The sequence below is a fragment of the Molothrus aeneus genome, chromosome 1 (assembly GCF_037042795.1).
Source record: "Molothrus aeneus isolate 106 chromosome 1, BPBGC_Maene_1.0, whole genome shotgun sequence".
Classification (NCBI taxonomy): Eukaryota; Metazoa; Chordata; class Aves; order Passeriformes; family Icteridae; genus Molothrus; species Molothrus aeneus.
In genome coordinates, this window is record NC_089646.1 from 78,925,803 (window position 1) to 78,953,297 (window position 27,495).

General features: G+C 40.9%; 1 protein-coding gene and 1 long non-coding RNA gene across 2 annotated transcripts in view; both read left to right on the forward strand.

Annotated features, from left to right (window-relative positions):
• Positions 1–27,495, forward strand: part of ANKH (ANKH inorganic pyrophosphate transport regulator) — a 107,580-nt gene that overhangs the window by 56,412 nt on the left and 23,673 nt on the right. Inside the window, exons 3-8 of the mRNA XM_066559625.1 lie at positions 8,201–8,319; positions 9,453–9,536; positions 11,884–12,054; positions 12,645–12,779; positions 15,804–15,896; positions 19,454–19,549. Of these exons, the coding sequence (XP_066415722.1) occupies positions 8,201–8,319; positions 9,453–9,536; positions 11,884–12,054; positions 12,645–12,779; positions 15,804–15,896; positions 19,454–19,549 (698 nt within the window). The remainder of the gene's footprint in view (positions 1–8,200; positions 8,320–9,452; positions 9,537–11,883; positions 12,055–12,644; positions 12,780–15,803; positions 15,897–19,453; positions 19,550–27,495) is intronic.
• LOC136553888 (uncharacterized) lies at positions 195–3,231 on the forward strand. Its single transcript, XR_010783250.1, has 2 exons — positions 195–766; positions 2,085–3,231. It is a non-coding gene; the product is annotated as an uncharacterized lncRNA (long non-coding RNA).

Here is a 27,495-nt window from a genome sequence, read left to right on the forward strand (position 1 = left end):
TTGCCTATCCACGTAATTTTTATTGCTTTTTAAACAGGCTATTAAGGAGCAGATTCCAAGCACAGGGCTCTCCTGCCTGGAAACAAAGCATGCTGCTGATCTCTTTCAGTCAGGTGTGTGAGCAAAACGTTGACGAGGTTGACAGGTTGCCTGAAGCTGATAGCTCAGTGTTACTGTGAGGTAGTAATGATCAGCCAGCAGTACCTGCTGGGTTGGTTTGGCAGGACTTCAAGGTGTGCTTGGTAGGGCTGTTTGTCATTCTTGATGGCATTGTTGGTGTACTCCTTCTGTATCTATTCTTTTGCTATTTATCTCACAGTACAAAAGTCTCAGCAGGCAGGAGCCAGCATCCTCATTAAACTATCAGGTAGTACTCTCTACTGCTGCTAGGCATCATCCACTTCTGTTGAATAATTAATCTGTGAGGAAGAGGTTAGTAAGAGCAATTTATACCAAACTGAGACCAACTCCCTGAGTGTACTCTGAAACAAAGAAAATACACAAGCAGACACAAACTGAACATTAAAAAAGGCAGCCACAGGATTTGCAAGTTTTTGAGAGCCTACAAAAATGGGATATCAGCTCAAGCATCAGCCACAGCAAAAAAAGCCATTTAACTTGGAAGATTTTAACTTCATCCTCTCCAAGAACTCCACGAGATTCTCTGACCTTCTAGCTCATTCTACAGAGCTGAAACCTCTGGACCATAGCAACGAGGAACAGGAGATTTTGGAGGAAGAAGCAGAGAGTGCACTGCATTGAGCAGGTAAAATCCTAAAAAGCTGAGAGTTGTAAGGGGTGGGAGGGAGGAGGTAATTGTAACAGCCTATGGAGCCATGTGTTGGTTGACAGGCATTGGATTGGATCAGCACCAGTAGGGTGGCATTCCGTCACAGAAAACTGGGAAATGTGAGTGTAAAGGCAATATCCTGAACTGCTGTGAAATCTCAGAGTGGCCTCGAAGGGAGCATTCATTATCAGGCTGTTATTATCTCATGTGCTGCAGTTCATCATATGGAATGGAATGGAATGGAATGGAATGGAATAGAATAGAACTATTTCAGTTCCTGCCTGAGTAGGTTCAAGATCCGTCTGGTAAATACAAATGCCCCCAGCTCTTACCTCAGCTCTATGTGCTTCCCAAGCACTACAGTTTGTTTTGACCATCATATCTCTTATTCCACCACTGGTATGCAAGCCCTGTGCTATTTAGCTTTACTCCATGTTACAGTCATAAAAAATGCTTACAGTTATGGCTCACTAGCCAGGGATTAGATATTGCTAACGTGTGCCAGGGATTAGATATTGCTAATTTTATAAACTGAATCCATGCATTCCAGTTAATATAATTCACTGATTTCAATTGGTCACTTCTTAAACATGTTTACATTTGAAGCTGTTTTATTGAGTCAGCGTTATAAATTTTGGCCCATTTGTACATTTGGCTCTCATATTTCTTTGCCTGGAATATTTCTTCATCCCCCAGAGCTGCTCTTCTAATTGCTCACTTGCTTTTCTGCCAGTGCTGGTCAAAGTTTTTGCCTTTGCCAGCTGGATAAAAAGTTATTTTCTAGTCATACAGTATTTTATTTTAAGCTAGAATAGATTTTAAGAAAGTTTTAAGTGTAACTATCAAATTTCCAGGTGAAAGACATAACTGGATTTTCCATGTGGGACATCTTATTGAAAGGAGGTGTTTTGAACAAAGGCTGGAAAACCTGTCAGCTAAGTTTCTTGCCTTTGCCTGGAAGTAGAGCCCTGCTGGGTTCAGAACCCCTGAAATGCACTCGGCAGACACTGGGAAAAAAAAGAGGCTGTGCTTACCATGCTTTAAAGTCCTGAATTAAAGGACTGCACACAATCTTTCAGCTTTTTATGGTGACAGACTGCAAAATATTTTTTGGTATTTTAACTTGTCTATGCCTGAAAATATGCAAAGGCCACAGCAGAGACTGGCAGAGCGCCTGAGGGAATGGAGTTAGTCAGATTCTAGCACCAATTGCCTGGGTGATGTTGCCAAATGTTATGTTCCAAGTTTCCTTTGAACCTGTTTCAAGTCCTGATTATTTTGCTCTGACCCACAGATACACAGCCTGCCTAGCAGGAAGAAGAGAAGGAGTCCAGTGACAGGCACCCTCCTAGGACCTGCAAGTGCTCCCCAGCAGCTGCAAGCCTATCACAGGCTGTCTACAAGAGGCACAAATACAGGTCCCTGGTGCTTGGTGGATGAAAAAGAGAAACAAATAACACTTAGGGGACTAATTTTTTTCCACATGCCATAAATATAGGGCTAAGGAAGATGACATGTCTATCTGCCATAGACTGTCAAAGCCCAGGAAGAAACAGAAAACAAAAAGCCCAATAAAATAAGGAGTACCAAAAGGAAGAAAACAAGTGGTGGTAGAAACACAATGACCACAATGAATCACCACAATTCCAACTGTGATAGGGACTATTTGCAGTCTACATACAAAGCTCCTCACAAACAGTGGCCTCTACTCATGGAAAATATCAAACCAGACAGTTTCACTCACCTGACTCATGCTTCATTGCTTCAGCACCAGCCTCCCACTGCTGCTTCCCCCCTGGGGCTCACACAATCCTCTGTGCCAGTGACTGGCTGAGCTAAACCCCTTGAACTCACAGCTGCAAGCTCTGGGTCCCTCAGTCATCACCCAGCCACATCCTTATGAAGGTCTGCAAAGTCCTCACCAACAGCTCCTGTCACTCCCTTGTACTGGTAGCAGTAACAACTGAGAACCAAGTTGGCCAAAGAGATTCAGAGCCATCTTCTCATCCTACTTCCAAAACTGCTGTAGACCTTGTCAGTACAGTGTTCCTGGACTGGCTGTTTCAGATGTGATCTGGAATACAGTATTCTGCCTTCCTTGCCCTGGGCTACTTTGAGGGCAGCTACTGCCACCAATTAGTCTCCTGGTGGGAAGGTCACTATGGAGCCAGGGTCTAAAGTGTCCTGTTATTTCAGAGACTGGCTTTTTGGTGGCTGTAAGAGAAGGAATTCAAGATGCTAAACCTGTCTCTGCATATTTTTGACATCTTACTAAATTGCCAGCTTGACAGAGGAGAAAAGTCATTTATATAACATTATGCTAACATGATGCATTTCTTAGTGTTGCTGGTAAGCCCTTCATACTAAGTGAACCTTTTAACATCAGTGTCATGAAGAATATGCACATCTTCTTTGGCAATAAAACAGCATTGTTCAACTTTTCACTAGTTTACTGAGAAAGTTTATTTCCTTTTGAATAATTCTCAGTAGTTCCAGAAACGACAGGACAGCAGTTACTTTGAGGAAATATCCTCTGTGCTTTTTTGCTATCCCTGATTAAAAACAACATGATGGATCATTGTCATCACCAGGAGAAAAAGGTTGGAACTTTAGTAACCAGTAAACCTGTAGGTTAACTTTTGCAGTAATCTATGGTGGATTGGATGGCCAAGACACATGAGTGATTTGTTTTGTGCCCATTTATTGCTGTCAGGCTGCTGAGCACGGGCCATAGATTGCACAGGGCAGCACTTCAGCAGTTCCTGGCAATTCCACTGATACTTTTGAACTTCCACATGCATGATCACTGCATGTACGTTAAAAATCTCCATGGGACTTGAATCATGGGTGTAATCCCACCAATTCCAGTGTAACACTACTGGAATTTTCCAGAGACTAGGAATTACAGAGTGGGTTACAACAAGCTGAGGTATTTCTTTTAGTCAGTCTTGTTCTGACAAGATTACTCTACTGGGGTGTACTAAACATTTTGCCCTGGAAAAAAGGGACAGCACAGGAACACAAATCAGAATTATCTGGGCTTGCTGCTTTCTCCATCCTCCTCCTCTCTAAATAAAAATAAAATGTTATTCATTGAAAATTTGTCCTACTTCAGCATGATCATTGTTAAAGCAATAACATGCTTCCCTGGCTGCCCCCACCCTTTTCTCACAACAGGGGCAGTTGCTTTTCAACAAGCTACTCAGGACAAAAGAAGAAAGCCTATGACCAAAGCACTTTTGGATAGCAGTGATTGTGTCTCAGTTACAACAGGATAATTTTGAGACTTACAAAATGTTGTCTTATATAAAGATATTTCAGATACTAAAAGTCATTCATAGATTTGGGAAAATCTATGTAATGCAATTTTGGAGCTAGATCCAAGCACAGAAAAATATGGTTGCAGTAATCAGTCTTCACTGAGATGCTCCTAAGCTGTTTTGGTTTTCTTTAATTTATGTATTACTATAATAAGCACAGAAGAAAAATCTCAACACCTTAAACACTCATCTGAGCTTTCACATGGGAAAACAGAGGCTTTCTCCTCTGTTTTAAATTCAAGCTAACCAAAGACATAAGGAAATCTATATACCCTGTGACATCTCCAAGTGAAGTTTTGCTATTGTTTTTTCACATTGGTATTTTCCTATCTGCCCAAATCCCTTAGTTGAACAAATTAGCTCAGTGCATTAAGCATGGTGCTAATAACAGAAAGGTTGTGGGTTTGGTCCCTGTACAGGCCATTCACTTAAGAGCTGGACTTTTTGTCCTTGTGTGTCTGTTTCAACTCAGAACATTCTGTGGTTGAGAAACTCATGAGCATCCATTTTGGCCATGTGAACCATCTTTCTGACAAGCAGCAGAATAGATTTGTTACTTCTCAAGGTTCCAAGTTCATTTTTAAAACTGGCAGCAAAGTATGTAAATGGAATGTGTCTAGAAAGAACACACTTTACCCAAAATCATGTTTTGGATTTTTTTCTTCCGGTAAAGCTATTTTTGACATATGTAGCTCCGTGTCTGGAAGTAAATGGTGTCACTTCCTCTGAGAGTTTTTTCTTTGTGATTGAAGTATGACATGCTCAGTAGCAGTCAGCTCCAAAATAACTACAGTACAGGTATTTGTCTGAGATTGCTGGCAGCATTACGAATGTGTTGTTTTAAGGGTGTCTGAAGTTTGTGTGGTAGTAATTGGCCTGCTAGAGAAATCCGTGTAGGGACCAGGAGATCCAATTAGGTGTACAGTTTTCAGTATCAATTCTTGACCTTCTGGGTCTTAAAACTCAGCTGGAAAAACCAAAAGCTAATTCTTGCTAAGCAAGAATTCCTGCTTAGCTTCTGGAGCAAATCTGATCCTTAGACATAGCAAAACAAATGAGGTACTAGAGAAGAGCAAACAAGCAGCTTGTCTTGACTTTTCTGTTTTAGTTGAAATGATGCAAGAAGTGGGAAGTGCCATCTGCTTTAGATTTATGTAATACTCTCTAGCTCTGTTGTCTGTGTTATTAATTTTGTACCATTCTTCATAATAAGTTTGTAAGGTTGGCCAAGGTTAAGTTCTAATTGCATTAGCAATTGCTTGATTCATGGCTCAGTGACACGTGCCTGTATGTTTGTCAATGAATCTCAGCTTGCTAAATCCTTCTTTGTGAGGACAGAAACATTCATGGACATCAGTGAAAGTGATTGTATGCTTTCACTGACATATGAAATAGTTGACTATTTTGAAAATAACATTTGAAAATGTTTTAAGTACAACCATTACATATTTAAAACTAAAATCACATTAAAAAGTGCAGTTAAACTTTTTTGTGATGGGGAGAGGAAAAAGAAAATCTTTCATGAGTACAGAGCTCAGTGCTGATATCCCTAGAAACCTTAAAAATGTGGTGCTATGAGTTGTAATGGTATAAGTGCCTAGAGAGTACCCTGCCAATAAACTATGACTCTTTTCTTAAAAGTGAGAGTAGTTCAGCCTCTGACCCTTTGATTCTGTGAATATTTCTGTAATAGCAAATTTTAGGTTAAAAAAAAAACAACCAAAAAACCCACAATGGCCTTTAGAGACAAAAAGGTTACTTATTACTCACATTCTAAACACTTTAAAAGTCTCATTTAAAACAGATGAGGGACATTTAAAACAGATGAAGGACAGGGAGATCAGGGAAGGGTAACTTCTGCAGCGTGCTGTGCTTCTGGCACTGCTCTGCTGGAGGTGACCCCTCCACAGAAGCAGGTTCCTCAGCACGTGGACTACAATTCCCAGTCCCTATGTGGAGGGTGGTGGTGTGTCACCTGCATTGGTTTTTAAGTTTTTGTGCAGAAGTGTAAAGCACACTCATTGGAACCTAAGAGAAAGTTCAGTGAATCTGACCTTCCCACATGGCTTGCCTCACAAACCTTCCAGACTTCTTTCCTTCATTGAAATAAGTTGATTCAAGAACATCCATGTACTGCCCTGCCATAAAAGCAGCTTTCCACAAGGACTTACCATGCAAAAAACCCTTCATAGATGAGAGTTTTCAAAACACCAAGTGAAGATTGGCACATGGCTATTCATGCAAAAATATAAGGAGGCTGTGCTTGATGTTTGAACTGCAACAAGCACCTGAGCACTTAAGGGACTAAACTGCCTTCTTAGAACTGAAGAAAAGGTGGAGTCCTGGTTTAAAATTCTTCCCCAACCCTCTTCAAAGGAAACAAGGCTGGGAGTGCCTCAGGAAGATGGCTAAGCAACTTGGGATTTACTGAGTGAATTTGGAGACTGTGAGTCTAACAGTTACAGTGCAGGTGAAAGACATAGATAGGGACCAGCATAGGGAAAGAAGAAGTTTTTAACAATTCTAGCATCTTTTGGGCAGTCCTGGTTATCTGGAATGTGGCTTGTGCTTGCTCACAGTGCTGTCATACCACCTTCTTTTATTTTACTATCTTGTTTACACTGTCTTATTTGGACTCAAATAGTCTTTTCAGTTCTGTTAATCATTTAACTGCTGTGTCTCTAAGCCATCACAAAACAATGACAACTTAAACTCCTCTTTAATTGCTTCCAAGTATTGTTTACAAGTTATGAAAGGCAGTTTTAGGCTAAGAGGACTGAATTTGATGACTAATGTTAGCATTTGTCAATCCAGTTATGATGCATGCATGAAAAGGATCTCTCCTAAAATACCCTGTGTGAAGGTTTGTACAAAGATAATAGGGTTGTTATAAATGGAAAATTAGATAGATGTTCACATTTGAAATAGTTAACTTAGAAAATACACAGGTAGGAGAGAACTGAAATAAGGTTCCCCAGACACAAATAATTCTACCATTCCTTGCCTTAGGGGAGATTGGCCTAATAATTCTTGTAAACAGCTATTGCAAGTGTATAGAGGAAATCGAGTAATGATGGGCAGATCTAGAACATAGTTTATAAAAAGTTAAAACTGATTTGGATTATTTACCTATGCATATTGTATTTGTCTCCATAGTTCAGACTCCAGTCTGAGCTAGCCTTTGTTATTCCTGGTTATTGGGAGGACTCTGGGATTTTTAAAACAGCTGGATAACATGGGTACAAACAGAACTGTAAGCACTTCTGCAGCGAGCTGTGTGGGGACTTCCCATGTCTGTGCAGCCTTCAACCCAAGGCTTTGAGAAGAGAGGCCTGGAAAGAGAGAGTTGTCCAACACTAAAAGTTGTCTTGGGTTCAAACAGGACAGTGAAGAACACGCTGGCAATCAGGAGTGGGAGCCCCCTGAATTCCAGAGGTGCCCTGTTCTGACCTGTGGCTCTGGAGGTGCTGGCTCTAGATAAGGAAAGAACCTCAGGCAGGTCAAGGCTGCCCAGGGACTGCACAGCAAAGCACAGTATCCTGACAGTCCTGGCAGAGGTGGTCATAAGGCAGAGTAAGGGAGAGATATAATGAGTGTGATTTGTTGCATGCCATCACAAATCACAGTATCATTTTACAGCTTTGGGCAGGTTTACAGGTAATGTCATGAGAACGCAGTGATAATAGATGGTTTCAGCATTTATAAGGCACTATATCCCATGAAATACACAATGCCTGGTGAAAAAGCTTTTCTAACAAAGAGCCTTGATTTAATGAAGGAGCAGTAGATTTTCTGGAGTACCAGCGTGTTCATTTAGCAAACAGATGTGGCACTTACTATACTCATCTCCCAATCCAACCATTTGTTATCACGCCTCTGCCAAAGGTTACTTTAAAAAGAACCATGAGAGCACTTCTTAGTCATAAACAGCAGCTGGTGAGGCTGCAATATCTGGAGCCATTGCAGCTGCTTGCTAAGTGGATGTGTGTCTGAGCTCCAAGGCATTACAGCCTTTCAGGTACTTCTGAATGTCTCACCCAAGAGTCCATATGCAAGCTTTGTTTTTCATTCTTATCTTGTTTCTTTACAGCATATAGTGATTTGGGGTATTACATAATCAATAAGCTGCACCATGTGGATGAATCAGTGGGAAGTAAAACTCGGAGGGCCTTCCTTTATCTTGCTGCCTTCCCTTTTATGGATGCCATGGTGAGTGCCTGATTCAGAACTGAAATTTAATGTTAATGCTATGTTTTCATGACCTTAGTTCACAAACTTTGTTACCAGATGGGAAATTGAAGTATGCAGAAGTAAGGTGTGTCCTTGGCAAGCAGTAATTCTCTACATACCTTGACTCATCTCCTGCTACATGGAGAAAGCATCTGAGTGGACTTTAAACATCCAGAGATCATGACAAATGTCACAAACCTCAGCTGCCTTGTCAGAGTAACAGTATGTGCCTGTTGGAAAGCACTGGTAGTCTTGTGATGAGCTGTACTGGTTGTCTGTATGTGACCTCATTCTGATTTGTAGTGAAAGATTTGGATTTGCCATGCATTCCCAGACCTACAGAGCTCACAGGGAATAAAATCAAGAATTTCTTAAAGCAAATTTTTCAAAAAGATGTTTCTTACCATCAGTTTTTGCAAGCACAGCTAACTCCAGTTATATCTCAAATGCTTGAGCAAGGGAGCCATACCTGGGGAGAGCTGCTGCTTCCCAGATCAGCAGACTCATTGCTTGTGGCCTGCACAACATGAAAATGTGGCAGCTCCCTTTAATGCCTCTACCTGTGTGTAAAACTGGTAAAGGAGAACCTTCTCATGCTAATGCCTCCACCACTTTCTCACCACTCTGTCTGCTTGAAACAGTCGCTGACAATAAAAAGAAGTGGAATCATTTAAAAGAAGTTGGATTTCTTTTCCAGACAGGATGCAGTGTAACTCAGTGGGACAATGAATATTACACTTCAGAGGTGCATCCAGCAGGTGCATTTATTAGATTTATCATTTATTAGATTTATCAAATTTATTAGATTTACTATGATAATTCATCCTGTGCAGCATCTGATTTGTGAAGGGCTGCTTTCTTACTAGATGTGCTCAGAAATGTCTATAGTCTGTAAATTTATCCCTATTCTCCCTGCCAGCCTGACAACATTGAGGAACTCAATGCAGCAGTACTTTCTCTGCATTAATGGCCTAATGTTTGCCCAGGTTCACACCAGCTACTGCTGCAGGTTGTTTGTGTACAATGTAGCAACCAGAAAACAGCATTCTTGGACCTGAAATCATTCACAATATCATAATCACTTCCCAAACTTTTTTCTGTCTTTTTTTCAGGCATGGACCCATGCAGGGATTCTGCTGAAACACAAGTACAGTTTCCTAGTGGGATGTGCCTCCATCTCAGATGTCATAGCTCAGGTAAAGGCTCCTCATAGAAGTCATTGTTCCGATTGTGTTATGGAGCAAATGCTTTCCTAAACAGGAACTCTCTAGTACAGAGTCTCTCTGGTGCCTTCTCTCTCTTCCATAAGCAAGACACCAGAGGAGGCAATCTCGTGTGCTGCCCTCTGACTGTTCATCATGTGAAGGCTATTTGCTGGCAGCTGTGGTTTAGGACAGTCTCATTTGACTGGATCAAGTCAGTTCCCAGGGCTGTTTGCCTTAGGGTCATGTCCCGGAGCCCTTCCACAGCCCTGTTCATAATGGCTGAGAAACAAGTTCTGTATGTACACATGTACATTTGGGGGAAAGAAAGGTCAGGCAAGGAGACCACGGGCTGCTACCAATCCTGAGGCTGAGAGAGTGCTTTGAAATAGATCTTTCTCTCTCTGTACATTCTCCCCAGCACTTTGCACAGTTCCAGTGAAATCCTGAGCTGGAGGTGAAGGCATGATTCTCCAGCTGACCTGTCAGTTTTGCACGTGGTGTCTAACCCAAGGAAATGCAGTGTAAGCCACCTTTGAGTACTTGTTACTGTTCCAAAAGGTGAAGGCTCAGAAGTGCTCCAGAAGGGGTCTGTGGTGATAACCCCTGGGTGATTCAGAGAAGACAAAATGTTTTTTGAACTTTCAAAAGGGAGCTGTTAACTATCCTGTTGTTTTGTATTAGGCACACTGAAAAAACAACATTCATACACACTGTGTTGTAGCATTTAAGAACTAATATACAGCCCTCATTTGAAAACATATAAAAATATTTGGAAATGAAGAGTCCCAGCAACTGTAAACAGTTGCTGTAGTGCCCCATTACCAGCTGTATGGTGAAATGACTGGATAAGAGGTTAGAACAGTACAACATCAAAGGAAATATGAAGTCAATGGCACTCAGTTCAATTTTCCGTAGCATTTTTCTTCCACTAAACATGAGGAAACCATAAACCAGGTTGAGCTGTTCAGTCAGTTGCTACTCTGTATTTGTCAGGTCTGCCCCTCTACAGTAGTGCACTAAATCCCCAGAGATAATACCAATTACTGCAAATGACCTTAACCCTCAGGGCCTGCTCTTGTTCTGATGTGACCCACAAAGTTTCCTGACCCTGGCTGTCAGGCCATGTGAGCTAAATACAGAAACAGATTCTTATTTTGGCCGTGCCCTTTCCAGAGCGGTTGGTGAGGGGGGTGCCAGGGTTGTGAAGAATAAGACACCTGTCATCTTCTCTCAACAAAATACTACACAGAGCAAGAGCAAATCCAGAACACAAAAAGTTGTGGCTGTCATAGCTCAGAACTCTGCACCTACATATGCACCCCACAACAGGGAGTAGGGGCACAGGCAGTAGCCACTTTTTCTTGGGTAGCTTCATGTGCACACTCTTTGTGACTGACTTTGCTTCTATTTACTGAAAAGCAATGTTTTTGTAGGTTTGAAAACCCTCATAAGCACTGTGGCCTGCCTCAGGAACATTTGCAGAGTGTGGTTTTTCTTAACTATTTCTACAGCTCTAGCAATGAAGGAGAGAACCTGCTTCTGAACAATGTGTATTTTATTTCTTGTAACTCACTTGAAATGTCAGCACATCCTGGCAGGATTGTCCTGGTTCTGCTCTTCACCAAACACAGTTGGCTTTCCAGTTGTGCCCCCCATCCTGAATCATTTGGAATTTAACAGGCATTTCATCCACTCTGTACTTAACAAAGAGAATAATATCATATTAATCAGTTCCTTTACATTTTATGGATTAAGCATTTAGTCTTAAAAGGCTGAATTATGAACTGTTCATTAGTCTGAAAGTTTCCATTTAATTTACATTAATGTGGCACTCAGCTGAAAAGCAAATAATGAAATAGTGAAATTTCACTTGAAAAAGCTGAAAATTAGGTTGACATAAGACTTCCTGCTCCTAAATGTTGAAGTGAATATTTAAAAAATCTGGCTTTTTAATTGTCACTATTCTCCCTACTGCCCAAAAAAAACCCACAACAGCAGGGCCATGTATCAGAATAGCACATTCTCCTGGGAAGGGTGACTCTCAGCCACATGCCTGCTGCCAGACCCTGCCAGACTTTCATGCCAGCCTTCTCCTATTTATGGGTTCTAGTCTGTCACCTGCCCAAACTTCAAGTCTTGTGTCATAGAGTATGAAGTTAACTCCTGTTCTCCTCATGTACATGACCAAATACTGGGGGATCCTGACTAAAGTTTCTGTAGAACTGTAGCCATGCAAGTTGTTGTGTCAGATCAACTTGGGAGGAGCCAGACAGAAGGTGTATTGGCCCAGGAGAAGCACCCAGACAAATTGTTAATCATCTGTTTGTTTTCTCTGCAGGTTGTTTTTGTAGCCATTTTGCTTCACAGTCACTTGGAGTGCAGGGAGCCTCTCTTGATCCCAATCTTGTCCCTGTACATGGGAGCACTTGTCCGGTGTACCACGCTCTGCCTGGGCTACTACAGGAACATACATGATGTTATTCCTGACAGAAGTGGGCCTGAAATGGGGGTATGTCTTCATGCTTGTGGTTTTTTGAACTCAATAATTTTATGTGGGGTTTTTTTTTTTGTGTTGTAATACTGCATTAAACCACTGTGCATGTAGGGCCTTCTCTTTGTCCTGCAGGAAAAAGCATTTTCAGTTAAAGAGGCACGGTGGAAATTATTCCAACAACAGCACATGTGACACAATGCCTTCCATAGTTTGGATGTGTCTGCTGAGGACCTCTGTACTGAGCTGTAAGACAGCACAGCATGAACTAAGGGAACACCTTAGTTCATATGGAAGAAGATACCAAAATTTCTCTTTTTCTTCAAATGTCATATTGTTTTTCATGTAGCTTTGTCTAGTAGTCAGAAAAAATTATGCAGATAGGTACCCTATGCATTATTTATTGAGATCCATGACACATCTTCTTCTGAATCAGTATTGCTACCATGAGTGAAAATATTTTAGGCTCCTCATACTGAAAATTATTGAAATTAATGTACCAAACTGACAATGGATGGGAAAAGCATAAAACCTTTCTCCATGCTTTTGGTTGTGTGCTGCAGGTTTTTTTCCAAACTCACTTCATTTTTTTTTATCCTGTGTTGCAGGGAGAAGCTACAATAAGGAAGATGTTGAGTTTCTGGTGGCCTTTGGCATTAATTTTGGCAACTCAGCGAATAAGTAGGCCCATTGTCAACCTTTTTGTCTCCCGGGACCTAGGTGGCAGTTCTGCAGCCACAGAGGTAAGAAAGGCAGTGCTCTCCTTTACTGCAAATGATCATTTCCATGGCATTACCTCTGCGCCTCTCTCTTCAGCCAAGCTGACAAGAAAAATTTGTTTTAAGTACATTTCTCTTTAGTGCCTTTTTATGCTTGAAAAGAAGATTGATTGGACTCTCACCATGAGCCCTTCTGCCAGGTCTACTGGGACCTCACCCTCAACAAGACTAGTAAAATTTTTTTGCTGAACAGTGCCTGCATCCCAAGTTTTCATGCTCTACACGTAAGAACATATAGTCTGGAGCATTTAGATCCCAGAAATTTTAGGACAGTTGACAGTAGTCCCATGTCCTACTCTTTCCTGTCATGCATATTTTATGGCTGTGCAAATTGAAGTGAAACTACTGTTAACAGTCAGTGCATCACACAGAACAGAGACATTAAAAAGTACATATAAAAAAAATTGACTCCTGGTTGGGATATGAAATGCACCGTGTTTCTCTTGAGGAATTTCAGATTAGTCCAGTAAGTCTCCTACAGCTGTTGGGAGACAGATTTCTGATTGTGATGCAGAGCCTTTAACAAAGCTCACCACAAGCTGACCCATTCTCCTAAGAAGTCTGGGGAATTTCTGCTGCCAGTTTCATGCAAGGATGTCTAGATGCATATAGCCATGGGATAAGCAAAGGTGTAAGATACTAAATTAAAAGAGAAGTTCAAAGAACTGCTGTAAATTTGTCATACATGATATGGTGTATTTCACTCACTCAGGAGGTGCCAGGCACTGCAAATAAACAGCTGTGAGAAAAGAACTTAGGAAGCTTAACACTTTTACATATGTGATTCAGGGATCAGTCTATGTGTTAACAGTGGCCTTTGTACAAGGGGAGCCAAAAATTAGCAAAGATCAGTTTTACATTTCTTGGTGACTTTCAATTTTAGATGCATCACATTTCATGGCTAGCCAGTTCCATTTTGTTGCTATTAAGATGACTCCAAATACGTGTCATATCTGGGATTTACTGGCAGTTTTACAGTAATGGTCACATCCCAGCTTTCTCTGATTTCTGAAATAATTGCCTTTGCAAAGGGAGGTGCTGACAATACAGATAACATCAGTGTCTGGAGCATCTGTATCCACAGGACTTTTTACAGGTCCCCTATTCAATAATAGCAGCAGCTTTCACTGTGGGCAGGGAGTCCCTGTGAAGGACTGGGCTGTAACATGTTCATGAGGACCACAAATCCACTTGCACTGTCCAGCTCCCTCTGCTTTGTTTGGACTGCCAGTACAGTTGTGGTGATTGGGCTGTCCCTTTGGTGGTGGCTTTCATAGGGGCCTTTCTCATCTGTCAAACACAGGTGCTAGACATTTAGGAAAACTTTCACGCATGTATGTTGGAATAACACTAAGTGAGGAAAAACACTGGGAAAAAATCAACACTAAAAACTTAATACTTTCATCCAAGCAGAATCTAGCATACACAATATGGTAGGGAAATACTTTTTCCCTTAACAGGTACTGTGTCTTTGTAGTCTTTTTGGATTTAACAATGAAAATAAGCAAAATAGCTTTTATATTCCTTACTTGATTTAACCTAGTTAGGTTTCATATAGATGGAAATTCTGATGAAAATACAATAATGGGAGGGTGTGCAATTAAAAAGGGTACTATCTTAAAATTCCAATTTATTTTATTTGAACCAATTACTTTTTCAAGGTACATTAAACATTATTAGTGCTATTATTAGCAGGGAAGGATCTATACCACTCTCTTCCTCTCTGTGGATATCATCACATTCCACTCACTTTTTAAACAGCACAGGGAACAAATTAGCTTGCTACATGGTCCTGTGTTTGTATAGATCTTTTAACCAAGCAAAGGCAGCAGTTACATTTATAATGGAAAAATGGGGTCAGTTAATCAGGAAAATGTATTTTGAAAGTTTGAGAGTGAAACAGAAATAGCAGTAGTTAAAAAAGGTCTTTCTTAACACTACCATTGCCAGATGTAAAATGAATCAGAAATATGTGGATTGTAACAGATCTGAACCTGCAGACAAAAGGCACCCGAGTACTTTGATTTCTAGAGTTAAGAGAGTCAGGCAGTTCTCAGTTCAGATGCATACTTCAGCTCTGAGGACTAGAAAATTTGGAGTGACAGTAGATTTACAAGTAGCCACAGGAAGAGCTCCTAAACACTCTTCCTACATGAAGGACATGTATTTGGACTTTTTCTTCAGCAGCCAGAAAAATCACCAAAATATTTCATACATTATTATGGGGGGGAGTTTATGTCCTTGATAAACCTCTTGGACTGTACTTATGAGAGAGTAAAAGTGCAGTGAATTGGTAAAATTTCAGGCAGTAAATTGTTTCTTATAATAAAAATGTTCACCTGGGATTATTTTTGTCTGGTGTTCATTGATGAGCACCAAAGTGGGCAGAGGTAGATTTTTTTGGTCTCGTTAAGTGCCTCCTGCCTCCAAGCAGTCATTTTGATGTCCAAACTCAGTCAGCCACTGAGATCCAATCAAATATATATAGTCTGTTTTATATATATCCAATCCAATATATATAGTCTGTTTTACTTGAAGCTATCTTATTTATGGATAACCAAGTAAAAGGTATATAAATTGAAATTATGTGGTATGATCCAAAACTACTGTGAGCTGCAAGGCTTTCTGGTGCTCAGCTATCTGGAGGTAAAATAACTCAGGGGCAATTTGGGAGGAAGGTATTGGCCTGGTAAGGGGTGCACCACAGCTCAAGTTAACTCTTATCTCAGAGTATCAGAGTGATGGTGAAATGACAAAGTTGATTTTGGTAACTTCATGGCACAAAAAAAAAATTCATAAGCTTAAAATGCCAGGCCAAATGACAGTCATTTTGATGGTCTTCCTGAAACAAGAAGCTTCCAGTCCCTGGTCTGGTTTTGCATTGTGCCAAGGTCAATGTGGTGATACTGGTGGGCAGTAGCACCCTGTGTTAGTTTCACTGTTGTGTTTGAAGATTTAAGGTTCATGTTTCTCTGTCTCTGTTCATAGGCAGTGGCAATTTTGACAGCTACATATCCAGTGGGACACATGCCCTATGGCTGGCTGACAGAGATCAGAGCTGTGTACCCTGCTTTTGACAAGGTGAGTGTTCCTGTTAGTGCTGTCATAAATACCTCTTGTGGGGTTTTGCATGTGTGGTTCTCCTAGTTCTCTCTGTTTGTTGTTCCACTGATAGGTTTTCTTAAAATCTAGTTAAAATTAATTGGCTTTCAGTGGCTTCAAGCTGTTGTCTGATTTATGATTTTAACCTTAGCTCTGTGTTACAAGGTATTAAGCTGCCTTTTGGATAGATAGGTGCTGTAATTTTAGGGATTAAAAAAAGTCCTCACAATGAGGTAGCTACTCAGGTAATGAAGTGATTTCTCACAAAGTGTCATCACTGAATGAGCAAGCTCACGTCTCCGCTCTGGATTTTGTGCTATCTCCCAAGTGGCTTTGGGTTCATTTGCTTATGTTAATATTTAGCAAAGGGTGTTTCATAGACTGACACTAACAGAGATAACAGACATTCTTTTAGTAGTACTGACTTAAATGACCAAGGCTATGAAGATTTTTGTTTGCAAATCATGTAATTATGTAAGAATGCAAGGACTGCTCCTGGAACTGGGCACAGAGCAGAAATTAATTTTGTTTAGTCCCTTTTTTTGCTCTGATTTATGACAGGTATACTTTCTAGTCCCCTTATATTATGCAAAGAACAATTCTGTCCTGTGACTCTAGAATTCAAATGCCAGAAAATCTCCTTCCCTTTATTTACCAATTAGTAACTGAACTTTCTGGTTCCAAATACTCATGAAAAATATGTTTTCTCTGGAATGTATCTAACTGGAGCAAGCCCTGTTTAATATCATCCACCATATTTACAAGGAGAATTTAAAACCAACACGAAATCAAATCAATCACAGCTTCCTAACCTGCCTGTGTACAACTAAATTGACCTGTCAGATAAAATAGCACAGGTAGGTTTTCTCAGGGGCCATGCTGCTCAAAAGGAGCTGCAGATGCAAACCCAGTGAACTGCAAGATAAAAATAGTTTGGGACAGGAAACTCAGGAGCTGCTAACCTCATTTGATGCAAGCCACAATCAAATGCACTATTGTCAAGCAGTAGTAACAGCAATTAAGACTCCTAAATTCAGGTCTGATTTAGCTGGTTAAAGATACACTGACAACTGCAGAGGTGACAGGATTAGACCAGGATTTGTCCATTTGTTTATTTCAGTTAAATGGCTTCTTACAGGGCTCTTGTGGGACACTGTAAGGAAGAAAATGCTAAGATAAGGCACAGATGGGTACAGTTTATCCACCTGCTGGAAAAGTACTCATGGGAATTTTAGTTCCATGTTTGAAGAGCAATATATAATAAAATGTACAAAATTAGGTAGCAGCAGTATAAAGGGTATTTCATCCTGGCAACCATATGTGTAATTGCCTTCGCTGTACTTTTCAGACAATAAATACCAAACCTGAAACCCACAGTGGGTTTTTGAAGATTGCTGTGAGAATTGCTTTTCCCTTGGTCATGCATCACCTTGTGTCACTGTGCCTTCCAAAAGCTTTGTTTCCTTATCATAAGATTTTCTCAGAAGAGCCCAAATAGAAACACTTTTTTATTTCTGGACCCTGTAAGGTGTCCATTGTGATTTTCAGAAGCCAAAACAGTGTGTTGCATTCAAACTCCCATTTTCTTTTGTTAGTTATTCAGGAGGCTGGCAATGCTGATGGCCATCAGAAGCGCACTGTCTGATGGGATTTGAGATGCCCCTCTTCAGGGGTTCTACTGCTGAAGTCAGATTATTGTCTTCACAAGGGAAATCATTATCTCTCTTCACATTTGTAAGAGAGATGCAGGGTCCTACTTCAGTCTTTAATGAGACTTTGTGTCCAAAGCAGCCCCATGGCCTAGCAGTTAGATTCAGGCTGAGGGTTACTACTGACATTATGGAAGAGAGCAGGCGTATGCTAGTTCTGTGCTCTCTATGCTGTTTTATATGGTGATAATGCCATTGCTGCTAATGGACCCTGCCACCTGGCTCAGTACAACACCAATTTTGAGATTTGTGAATGCTATTTATCTGATGACTAGATGGGAATTCTTATTGCTCCATAGTGTTTTGTTCTGAGAACTAAATAGTGTGGAAGAGTTACGACCAAAGAGTATGTGGTCAAGAGTTGGGGCAAAGGGCAGAGTATGGCAAGGGCAGGGATAACAGCAGAGAGATACAAACAGATGAGAAAGCTTTTTCTTAACAGCCCTTTTGGATGGCTTGTTTTGGGTGTGCTTTATTTCTCCTTTGTTATTTTAGGCTTGTTAGAAAGTTGAGCCGTGCAGCAAAAAGTTCATTTAAACAGGGGTGAGTGATGTAAGCCAAGCTTATCCTCACATCTGTGAAAACTAACAGCAAAGCAAAGTATTTCTTCAGAAACACTCTTCAGAAACACAGAATTAATAGTAGTAGATGCATGAAAAAATGTTTACAGGGTGTTTTCATAACCTGTTCCCATAAAAGTCAGATGGAGTGACTTCCTGCTTTAGGGTCTGGTTGCCTACATCTTCAAGCAAACTTCCAAGCAGGTATTTAGACAGAAACATGGGGCTCTCTAGGTGCAGTTGCTGCACTGATCAGAACAAAAGCCTTAAATTGCAAAATTCCATCAAGCACCTGAATGTGTGTGAAATAAGGTACTGTTTACAGTGCTCCACTCCCCAAATGTGTCTGCAATAGTTCTATTTCTCTTACAAGTGACTCCAGTAGAGAAGGCTGACTCTGTGACAGGTACTGCTGCTCTACCCCAGTTACATCTAGGGTGTATAAATGTACATCTCATGGTACAGGTTTTATCAGCAGGTGCACAAACTTGTGTATCAAACAGTCCCAGGGTAAATGCAATATATGACCTAACAGCCTCTTCCTTAAGGGCTCCTAATGGTAACCTGCTTTGATATCCCATCCGCTCCTTTCACAGACCATTTAGTTTGGTTTTATGCGTTCCCCAAGGGCAATTTTAAATCTTCAGCTTCATTTGCTATATTAGACATTTGGAAGAAGGCTTTTGTTGTTTTAAATAAAACTTTGCTGCCATGTGAGTACAGAGCCCATGTTCAAGGTGGAACATTTAATAGTCCTAATTATGTTCTGTTCATTAAACTGCATTAATGGAGCCAGCTGTTCCAGAAGCTTTGTTTATATTACCTGCTTGTCTAATTGGATCAGTAAGGATGCTTGCATTCTTGATTTGGTACCAATTTGTGGTAAAAGGGAATCAAATCCAGTTTTTCCTGTGAAAACATGCTACAAACAGTAAAATAAGGTTTTAAAAAAATCATGTGGTGTTTTCTTAGAAAGAGCTACCAACCTTTTTCAAAGCTGAATTTGTTAAATAGGACTTATTATTTGGAAAAGTAGGGAGATTACTCAGCCCTCAGTGACCATAGCAGCAGTTGCTGTCAGTTTAAGCAGAAAATGTTCTGTAGTGGTACCAAGTGCTCAGAAAGCTCTAGGTTATAAAGCAAACAAGCCAAGTCAGACACGGACAGGCACAGACAGTCAGGTCCAGCACATGACCCTGATGCCAGCAGCTCCTGGTAGTCTGGAGCCAGGCTAATGTTCTCTATCTCTCTCTCTCTTTTGCCCTAGAATAACCCCAGCAATAAACTGGTGAACACCAACAGCACCGTCACAGCCACACATATCAAGAAGTTCACTTTTGTCTGCATGGCGTTGTCCTTAACGGTAAGAAACCTTTGTTCAGCTCAGTGGTTTTCGTCTCAACCAGAAAATTGTCTCCTCTACCAAATGCTAAAGGCACTAGCAGTTTAAGAAAGGTGAGTTGTCTTGTCTTGGGAAGCTGTGTTGCTTTTATCTGGAGAAGGGAGTGTGATCATAGTATTGGAGTAACAAGAAAATCAGCTGTCATTAGCTCAGGCTAGATATCAAAAAGGTTGGAGGTACTCCACTTTATTTTCACTACTTTTCATTTCAAATCAGCCTCCTGTGCAAAAAGGTATCAGAGACCTGCTTTTCTTTTCATCTCTTTTTGTTTCTTTTTTAAAATGAACAAAACTTCATGTAACCAGTGTGTCAGGAAGACAAAAGAATGCATTTGTGTCACATGCAGTGGGATGGCAGCCTCTCCCTGAGCATTTTTCATGTACTGTGAATGGTGAGAAAGGCAGCATGGATTGACCCTGCAGTAGCTGCTCCCTGCTGCCTCTCCTGGCACTGGGTTTTCATGTGGGGGTACTTTGATGCACATTTGTTCTGTTTGCACTCAAAATTAACTAAAAAGGGCAATCTCAGAGATGGTACTGACACTGACTAAAGGATCTAAATCTGTGTCATTTCATGGGGATGATTTTCAGGGAGAAATTTTGCTGAGCCTGCCATGTTTCAAAATGATCAATTTGCACATATAAATACTGTGCATTTTCCCCAAGAACACTGTTTCTGCAGTCTTCTTAGCAACATACAGGCAGTTGTGGAAGAAAACTGCAGCTGGTGGGAATCATAGCAAATAATGGAGCAGATGACCAGGGTAAATCCAATGTCTGTTTCTATAAAGGATGAATTTATATTAGTGCTTAGGGCCAGGACATGGTCTCAACACAGTACCTGCACTAGAAGGACAAAAGAAAAGGTGAACCTAGAAAATAAGTTTTTCATAGAAGTCCTTCATTAGGCTAGAAAAGTACTTGGGAAATCTGGCAATTGTTTTAGGATACAATGCTCAAAGTCCTACAATTAAAACTACTCATACCCCAGACAGGTTCGCTGTTTACCCTCAGCATTGCATACTTTTCATGGAGTACCTGGCTGCTTTGGAACTCTCTTCTCCCTACATTCACAAATTTATTATTGAGTATGGGAGCGCTGACAGAATTTCTCTCCCCTTCATTTTAGTGTAGAACCTTTATGTCTGGGTTGGAAACAGCTTATGCATGAAGAGAAACTAACTTATGTCAAAGGAAATGTTACAGCACACAAGCCAGAAGTATTTGTAACCATCTCCACCCCACCTGAGAATGCAGTATACAGAACTCTGTGTTATTTCACAGTTGAAAATGAAGCAGTTCAATCCATCCATAGCTGAATTACGTTTCTTCTGTTCTTTGTTTCCTATACTTTTTCCCTAAACAGCTACAACTGGCCACCATCAAAGGCAGAATTGTATGAACCAATGTGGCATCTCCTCTGTCTTTTAGTTTCCTTAAGCTTGACGTTTTTTCATGTGGCTTAGAGACCAGCAGCTCTTGCTCTAACTTGTATTTCCTAGAGCAAGAAACAGACATATGCCTCCACTGAATTGGCCATTGTCTGGAGACTTTCCATGAGACCCTGGCTCTCGTTATCTACCATCACATGCCTTGAGGTTTTCTTTTGTGTCCTGTTCCAGACCAAAGTTATGTTCTCTAGAGTTGGAGCCTCCCTCAAAGTCTGTGTGTTGTTACAGATCCACAAAGGGGAAAGCTTTCCTTGTTCTAAATTGTTCTGAGAATACTATTTCAATCTCAAGAGTTTTCTCTGAACTGACTGTATTATTAATCCCCCATGATATTTATCAGGTTACTGTGATTCTGATAGATTACAAGCTTTTCACATTACCATCACTATCCTCTTCAGAGTAATTTTTAATCACCTCAATTAGCTTTTGTTTTGTGACTTCCTGGGATTTTGTATCCAAAAGTTCTCGTTTTACTTTCAAGGGCAGTTCTTTCATGAGATCATCATGAGAGATCTGCCCACAATGAAATTCCAGAAACACTTTTGAGGTCCATAGCTTTTCCTGTCCCATTTCTATTTTTGCCAGCTAGTGACAGATTCTTAGGATTGCTTGTCAACAGACAGAGCAGAAAAATAGACACGAGCTCTAAAGATTGGGTTGTATTCAAAGGCATGAGCCTGCAAATGCTTCAGCACACAAACTCAGCAGATGTTGGGATGACTTGTGTTAATGTGTGCCACAGGCTCTAAGGAAGTAGACTTCAAATTTGCCTCTGTTGTGGCCAGGTGAGCTCCCATGGCCATTGGTGATAGCTGTGTTTTTATCCAGGGACTCTACTTCAACAAATGGCAGTCAGAGTAGTGGCATCACCATCGGTACCATCTTGTTCTTTCAGGTCAGAGGGAAGGGCTCCCAGGCTGATAAGACAAAACAAATCCAGTACTTTAACATGTAATGTAAAGGCATTTTCCAGTGGATAATCTGTAGAAGGATTCCAGAAGACGTAAAGATAAAGGAAGTCCATTAACCACTCGAAAAAATAACAGTGAAGCTTTAAGTATAAGCAATGTAAAACCTTGGGAAGCTTTCAATCATCAAAGACGTGCTATTCCAGTAGAACTGGGAGGAAAATGTCCTACCTCCTTCCACAGACCAGTCATGCCTGCACAAGAAGTACTGCAATCCTACTAATGCAACAGAAGCACCTTGTCACTGTTGTTGGTAGTGACAGTATTAGGTCAGAGTAGAAAAAAAAGGCATAGTTTTGTTAAGAAACATAACTTCATGAGTTGTTTAAATCCTCATGGGATCTGAAAGGCTACACCTGAGCCTTTCCAGGCTAACTTTGCAACATGCACATGTGCTCTGTCAAGGATGATCATAAGTACTGTCTCATGTCTTTGAAGCTGCTATTAATGCTAGGGTATTAAAGCTGCTTCTTCAAAAAATGGGAATTAGTTGTATTGCTCAGTGAAAAATGTGTAGACAAGCTGTTTTATTTAAAGGCTTTAAGTAAAAGACATTAAACTCCTGATAGGTAAGACAGCTGCTGTGATTAGTCACATTGATGTGGTTTTTGTTGTAAGTGGGGATTCCTTCCAAAGCCGTGTTTTGTGACTGTGCAACTGAATGTGAAATTTGTGTAGCAGAGGGAAGGGACTCAGCTGTAGAATTTTTTCCATACAAATAAAGGACCATTCTGATTTTAAAAAGTAAGTCATGCTTGGTAATTTGCATGCAGTTTAAAGGGTGTCCATAATGCTGCTTGCCATTATCTGTTACTTCACGGCCATTAGGCACTTCAGGAAAAATGCTTCTTTCCATATATAAGCAGAGATACTGCTCCAAATGTCAATGCTGCTGCCATTGCAGATCCGGCTGTTGAAGAACTAAACATTTTAGTTCAGTGCTGTTTAGATGGCTCTGCAGATCAGCCCTGAGGTTGCTGCACAGTGGTAAGCTAAGGGAAGACACAGACTCAAGAGAGAAGTGGTACATCTGTAGCCCATATCCCTTTGGTTGTGGGTTGTCAGCCTCAGTACACTGCAGAAGTGCCAAAATAATTTGTCTGGGTGCTAATCTTCTGCATTTCTCCACTGCAGCAAAGGTTTGCTCTGTCAGGGGAGAGCACTCCCTCACATATGAGCTGTGCATAGAGGGGCAGGCTCTGTGAGGAGCAAGCTTCTCAAAGGAACCTTGCCATACACAGGGGAGTAATAGCAAACAGGCTGTGCTTTAGCAAAATTCTATCTCTTAGAATTCTAAGAAATTCTATTTCTTAGAATACTGGTAGTGTCTCTGAGCTTGGACACCAGAGTGCAAAATTCAGGGATTTTTCCAAGGCAGCCTGTGATGGGGCACAGATACTGCCAAATTACCTTTCTCTCTCTTTTTCTCTTTTTCTTTCTTTTTTTTTTTTTTCCCAATTTTCTCCCCATTTCCCAGCTGAGCTCTTTTTTAAGCCTTCTGTGATAACACAGAAGTTGCAGTCAGTTAAAATCCTTTTCCCTAGCTAATGTTAGCTGCTGGCAGCCACGTGATTAGTGTTTGGTCATCTGCCTCTGAACTGCAAGGCTTTGCAGGCTGATTTAACATCAGCCATCAGTGCTGCTGTACAAAAGTAAGAGAGGCCTCTTTTGAGAGGGCTCAGGCTGCTTTCCTGCAGCCACTGCAGCCTCATCTGTGTGGCCACAGCCGTGCCCTCACCCATGTCTGCATGTGAGGCCGTGTGCCCTGAGCTGAGAGGCAGTCATCGATTGTGCACACTGGGAAATGGGACAGTCAGCTCTCCCAGGGGACTGGCAGCAGTAGCATTCACATCTCAGAATCATGCTGGAAGGCAGGTCATGTCTTAGTTAACACGAGGTCTGAGCACCCTCATTTAGTAGCTGCCACTGGGGTAAAAGCAGGGCCAGCACCAGCTCAGCGTGGCTGGCAGCAGGTCACTGCATGGGGAACATACAGGGTGCTGGTGAGAGAAAGCAGCTTCTCAGAGAGCACTGTGGAAGCTCCCCAGCCCACCAGCACTGAAAGTGACCCTGAATAGTCTGCACTTACTTGTTCATTTACAGCAGGGAAGGAGCAATCAGTTCTTACAGCAGTAGTTCGAGAACCATGCAATTTGGTTCAGCTTTGTCTCCCAGCAGCCTCAGCTAGGACAGGCCACAGTGGTTTTTGGGATACAGTTCCAAACACCAGCTCCTGTTGCTGCATGGTTCACATCAGCTGAAGTGTTAGCAAGACACGTGGCCAGTTATCTTCATATTCTCTAGTGTTCTGTGGATTGCAACAGGTTTTCCCTTCCCAATAGGACAGGCTCAAGGTGCCAGGGTGACACACTGTGTACACCACACCATGTTCATCCATCTGTCACCAAGCTCATGTACAGCAGGAGAGCTGCACAGTACCTCTAAGTTTTAACATGTGTTCTATTAGAAACAGTTCGAAGCTCTTTCCAGCTATTTAAAAGGAATTCCAATCCTGCTTTGCTTTTTTTTTTAATGAACATATGGTTATGGACAATTGGGGAAGGTAGCAGTTTTCATGGATAAACAGACTGATTAAGGGGAGAAGCTAATTGTATAGAATACTCTTTTATATTTAATTTAAATACTGCTTAAGAAACAAAATCCATGGTTTTTTGATGTTCAGTTTTGCCCTGTGATTTTTCATTCCTTTCTATTCCAAAAGAATAAAGATAGAAGAGAGTGGAGAGAAAGTGTTCACATTTACACTCATATGTGTGTGATTTATGCAAGATTTATAAGTTTCATATTTACTTGTTACAAACATACTAATGAAAACTTTAAATCTCTTTTAAAAATACATAAAAAGAACCATCACCATGAAGTTTCAATGAAATTGAAGGTTCAGGCACTTAAGCTGAACAGATTAATGTGCATTGTGTTGCAGTAATCAAATTCAAATTCCAGATCACCTGCATTAGATTTAAATCTCAGTGAAAGTTTAAATGCAATGTACGTAGGAGCAGACAGCTGGTCAGTTTACTGGCTTATATGCTTAACCCTGAGAGCTGAATGTGTGTGTGTCAATACATGTTAAAATGTCAGCTACTTTACAGTCAGGGTTGGTTTATTGACTCCTCAATTATGTTGCTCATAACTGAGGAGTCTAATGATAACTTTAAAATGTTTCTAATACTAGTAAAATTATTTTCTATTTTACTTGTTAGGTAATCTCTTAGATTCTATAAATAAAAAGCTAGATTTTTTTTTTTTTGTAAATAGAGTGCAGTATTTAGATTCATAACTTGTTCTTTTGATGGAGGATTAAAAAGTACTGATTTCTAAGGACTCCTGCTGATGAGCAACTCTAGTTTGAGGAGTTACTACTGGCAAGTGTTGTTTCTTTCATTTGCTGGTAGTTATCAGTCCCTTAGGAAGAGAAGCACACAGACATTTTGTCAGCTGCCCAGTGATTATAACTTGTAACACAGCAGCATAAACTGCCATCACTTGGCACTTATATTCATCTCATAGATTAATGTATAATGTATGTACCTGATAAGCATGTCATCATATTCAGTACCATTCTAAGTGAGGGGTTTTATATCTTATTATATCATAACCATCAGAAGTTTTAAGCTGCAGCATTTAACCTGTTTGCTTGTGTATCTTTTATTTCCCCCCAACTATGGGCAAAAAAGAGGGACAGATGCTGGGAACCATGGACTTGAAAGATTCAATAGAGGGACCCCATCTCCATCTGAAAACAGCAGGGTGAGGTCCAGAGTCACAGGGTTTCTCTTGCTGGATCCCTGTGATGGGATCAGTTTCAGCCTGAAGAGGGGAGGAGGAAAGTCTTTGTTCTGTTTGACAAGAGTTTACTGCAAGCCATCCCATAATTTTCCTAATTCTCAGTCATCATCTGCTTGGTTATGTTCTGATATTAATCATCAAGCACCTAGGAGATAAGAAAACCCTGATCAAGAACCAGGAACCCAGTGTAACAGGGAAAATTCCCTATATGAAAAAATGAGAAGCACAGAAGACAAGACTCAGTAGTTGCTGCTTCTGCTTAATTCTGTTAGAGCAAGAGTCAAACGCTGTGGAAGAGTAGCAGCTGTGTTTCATCCAGGCTGGAAAACCTTGTCTGATTAAAAGACAACTTGAGATGCCTGAGCTTTTGCTCTCTGCTTTGGATTTGGTTCTGCCAGACTAGGAGCTGCCAAGTAGGTACTGACTGCTGACTCTTCCGTCCAGTTTATCAGCAAGGCTCCACCAGCCAGTGAAATGTAGCACTGGCAGATAATACTGGAGTCAGAATGAATAAAGGGAGACTATTCATACCAACTCAGTGTATTATTGCAACAGCATTGCCTTATTGATTTATTCCCTGATGCTGTGAAAGCACTCCATACTCAATAGTTGTTCAATTTCCAGTTGAAGTCAGCAAATCATATGTCCCAGCCTTAAGTCTGGCAGCTGATTTTTCCCATGAGGGACACCAAAGACCGTACAGTTTTCAAAGACCCATTTGCTCTCAAATATTCAGTCTGTAGTGTAATAAATATGCCATTTCATATCCCTTTCTGCACTTACAAATAAGTTCATTTTCCACTTGATAAACTATCCTGTTGCATGCATTAGAGTGATGTATTTGATGGTTTCAACTATGCTGTCTGCTAAATAATGAGACATAAAGCAACTCTTGACAGAAGTAAAGGAGAAAAGTTAAAGAATTCATTGCATCTCTGCAGCAAGCCTGACTGCTGGCCTAGTAGGTACCCTTAGTTTGCACTCAGGATAACATGATTTAGGCTTGCATGTTGAAAAATGCCAAGGAACATGTTCCCATTTCACTGAAATCTTTTGAAGGTAGGAATATCCATAGCATGAAACAACTGCATGGCAGATCCCTGCAGTGCACAGCTCCCACTGGGTCCCAGGAGGAGGGAGGTCCAATGGCATTTAGCCACCCTGAATGCACTTCCACCCAGGAGTCCCATGGCATTTGGCCACCCTGAATGCACTTCCTGAGCTGCAGTTGCTAGAGGAGTATCATGCTCTCCACTTTCTTTCCAGCTTTGGAGATGAAATACCTGGAAGGCCAAGAGACAGAAAATTGCATTCAGGGCCTGACCTGAGATTAATTTTTAGATGCCTTAGGCAGCTTCACTGTAGCCAGGAGGTCTGCAAAGGAGTGTTTTAAAATAGAATTTGCCACAAGCAGTACATGTGAACATGTTTTCACAAAAAAGTGGATCGTTTTTCTCCTTTCCAAAAGAAAATAAGGTCAGTTAGCATTACTACTATTAGACTGTCAGGTAGCAAGAAAATGAAGAAATACTTGAATTTATCCCCTCACCTTCATGCATTTGAGCAAACAGGGGAGAAGGATTGTGTATGCTCATTTGATTAAGTTTAGTAAGGCTCATTAATCAAATGAGCACACACAACCTTTGCTCCTAGAGAGGAGCAAAGTGATTTGCAATTCT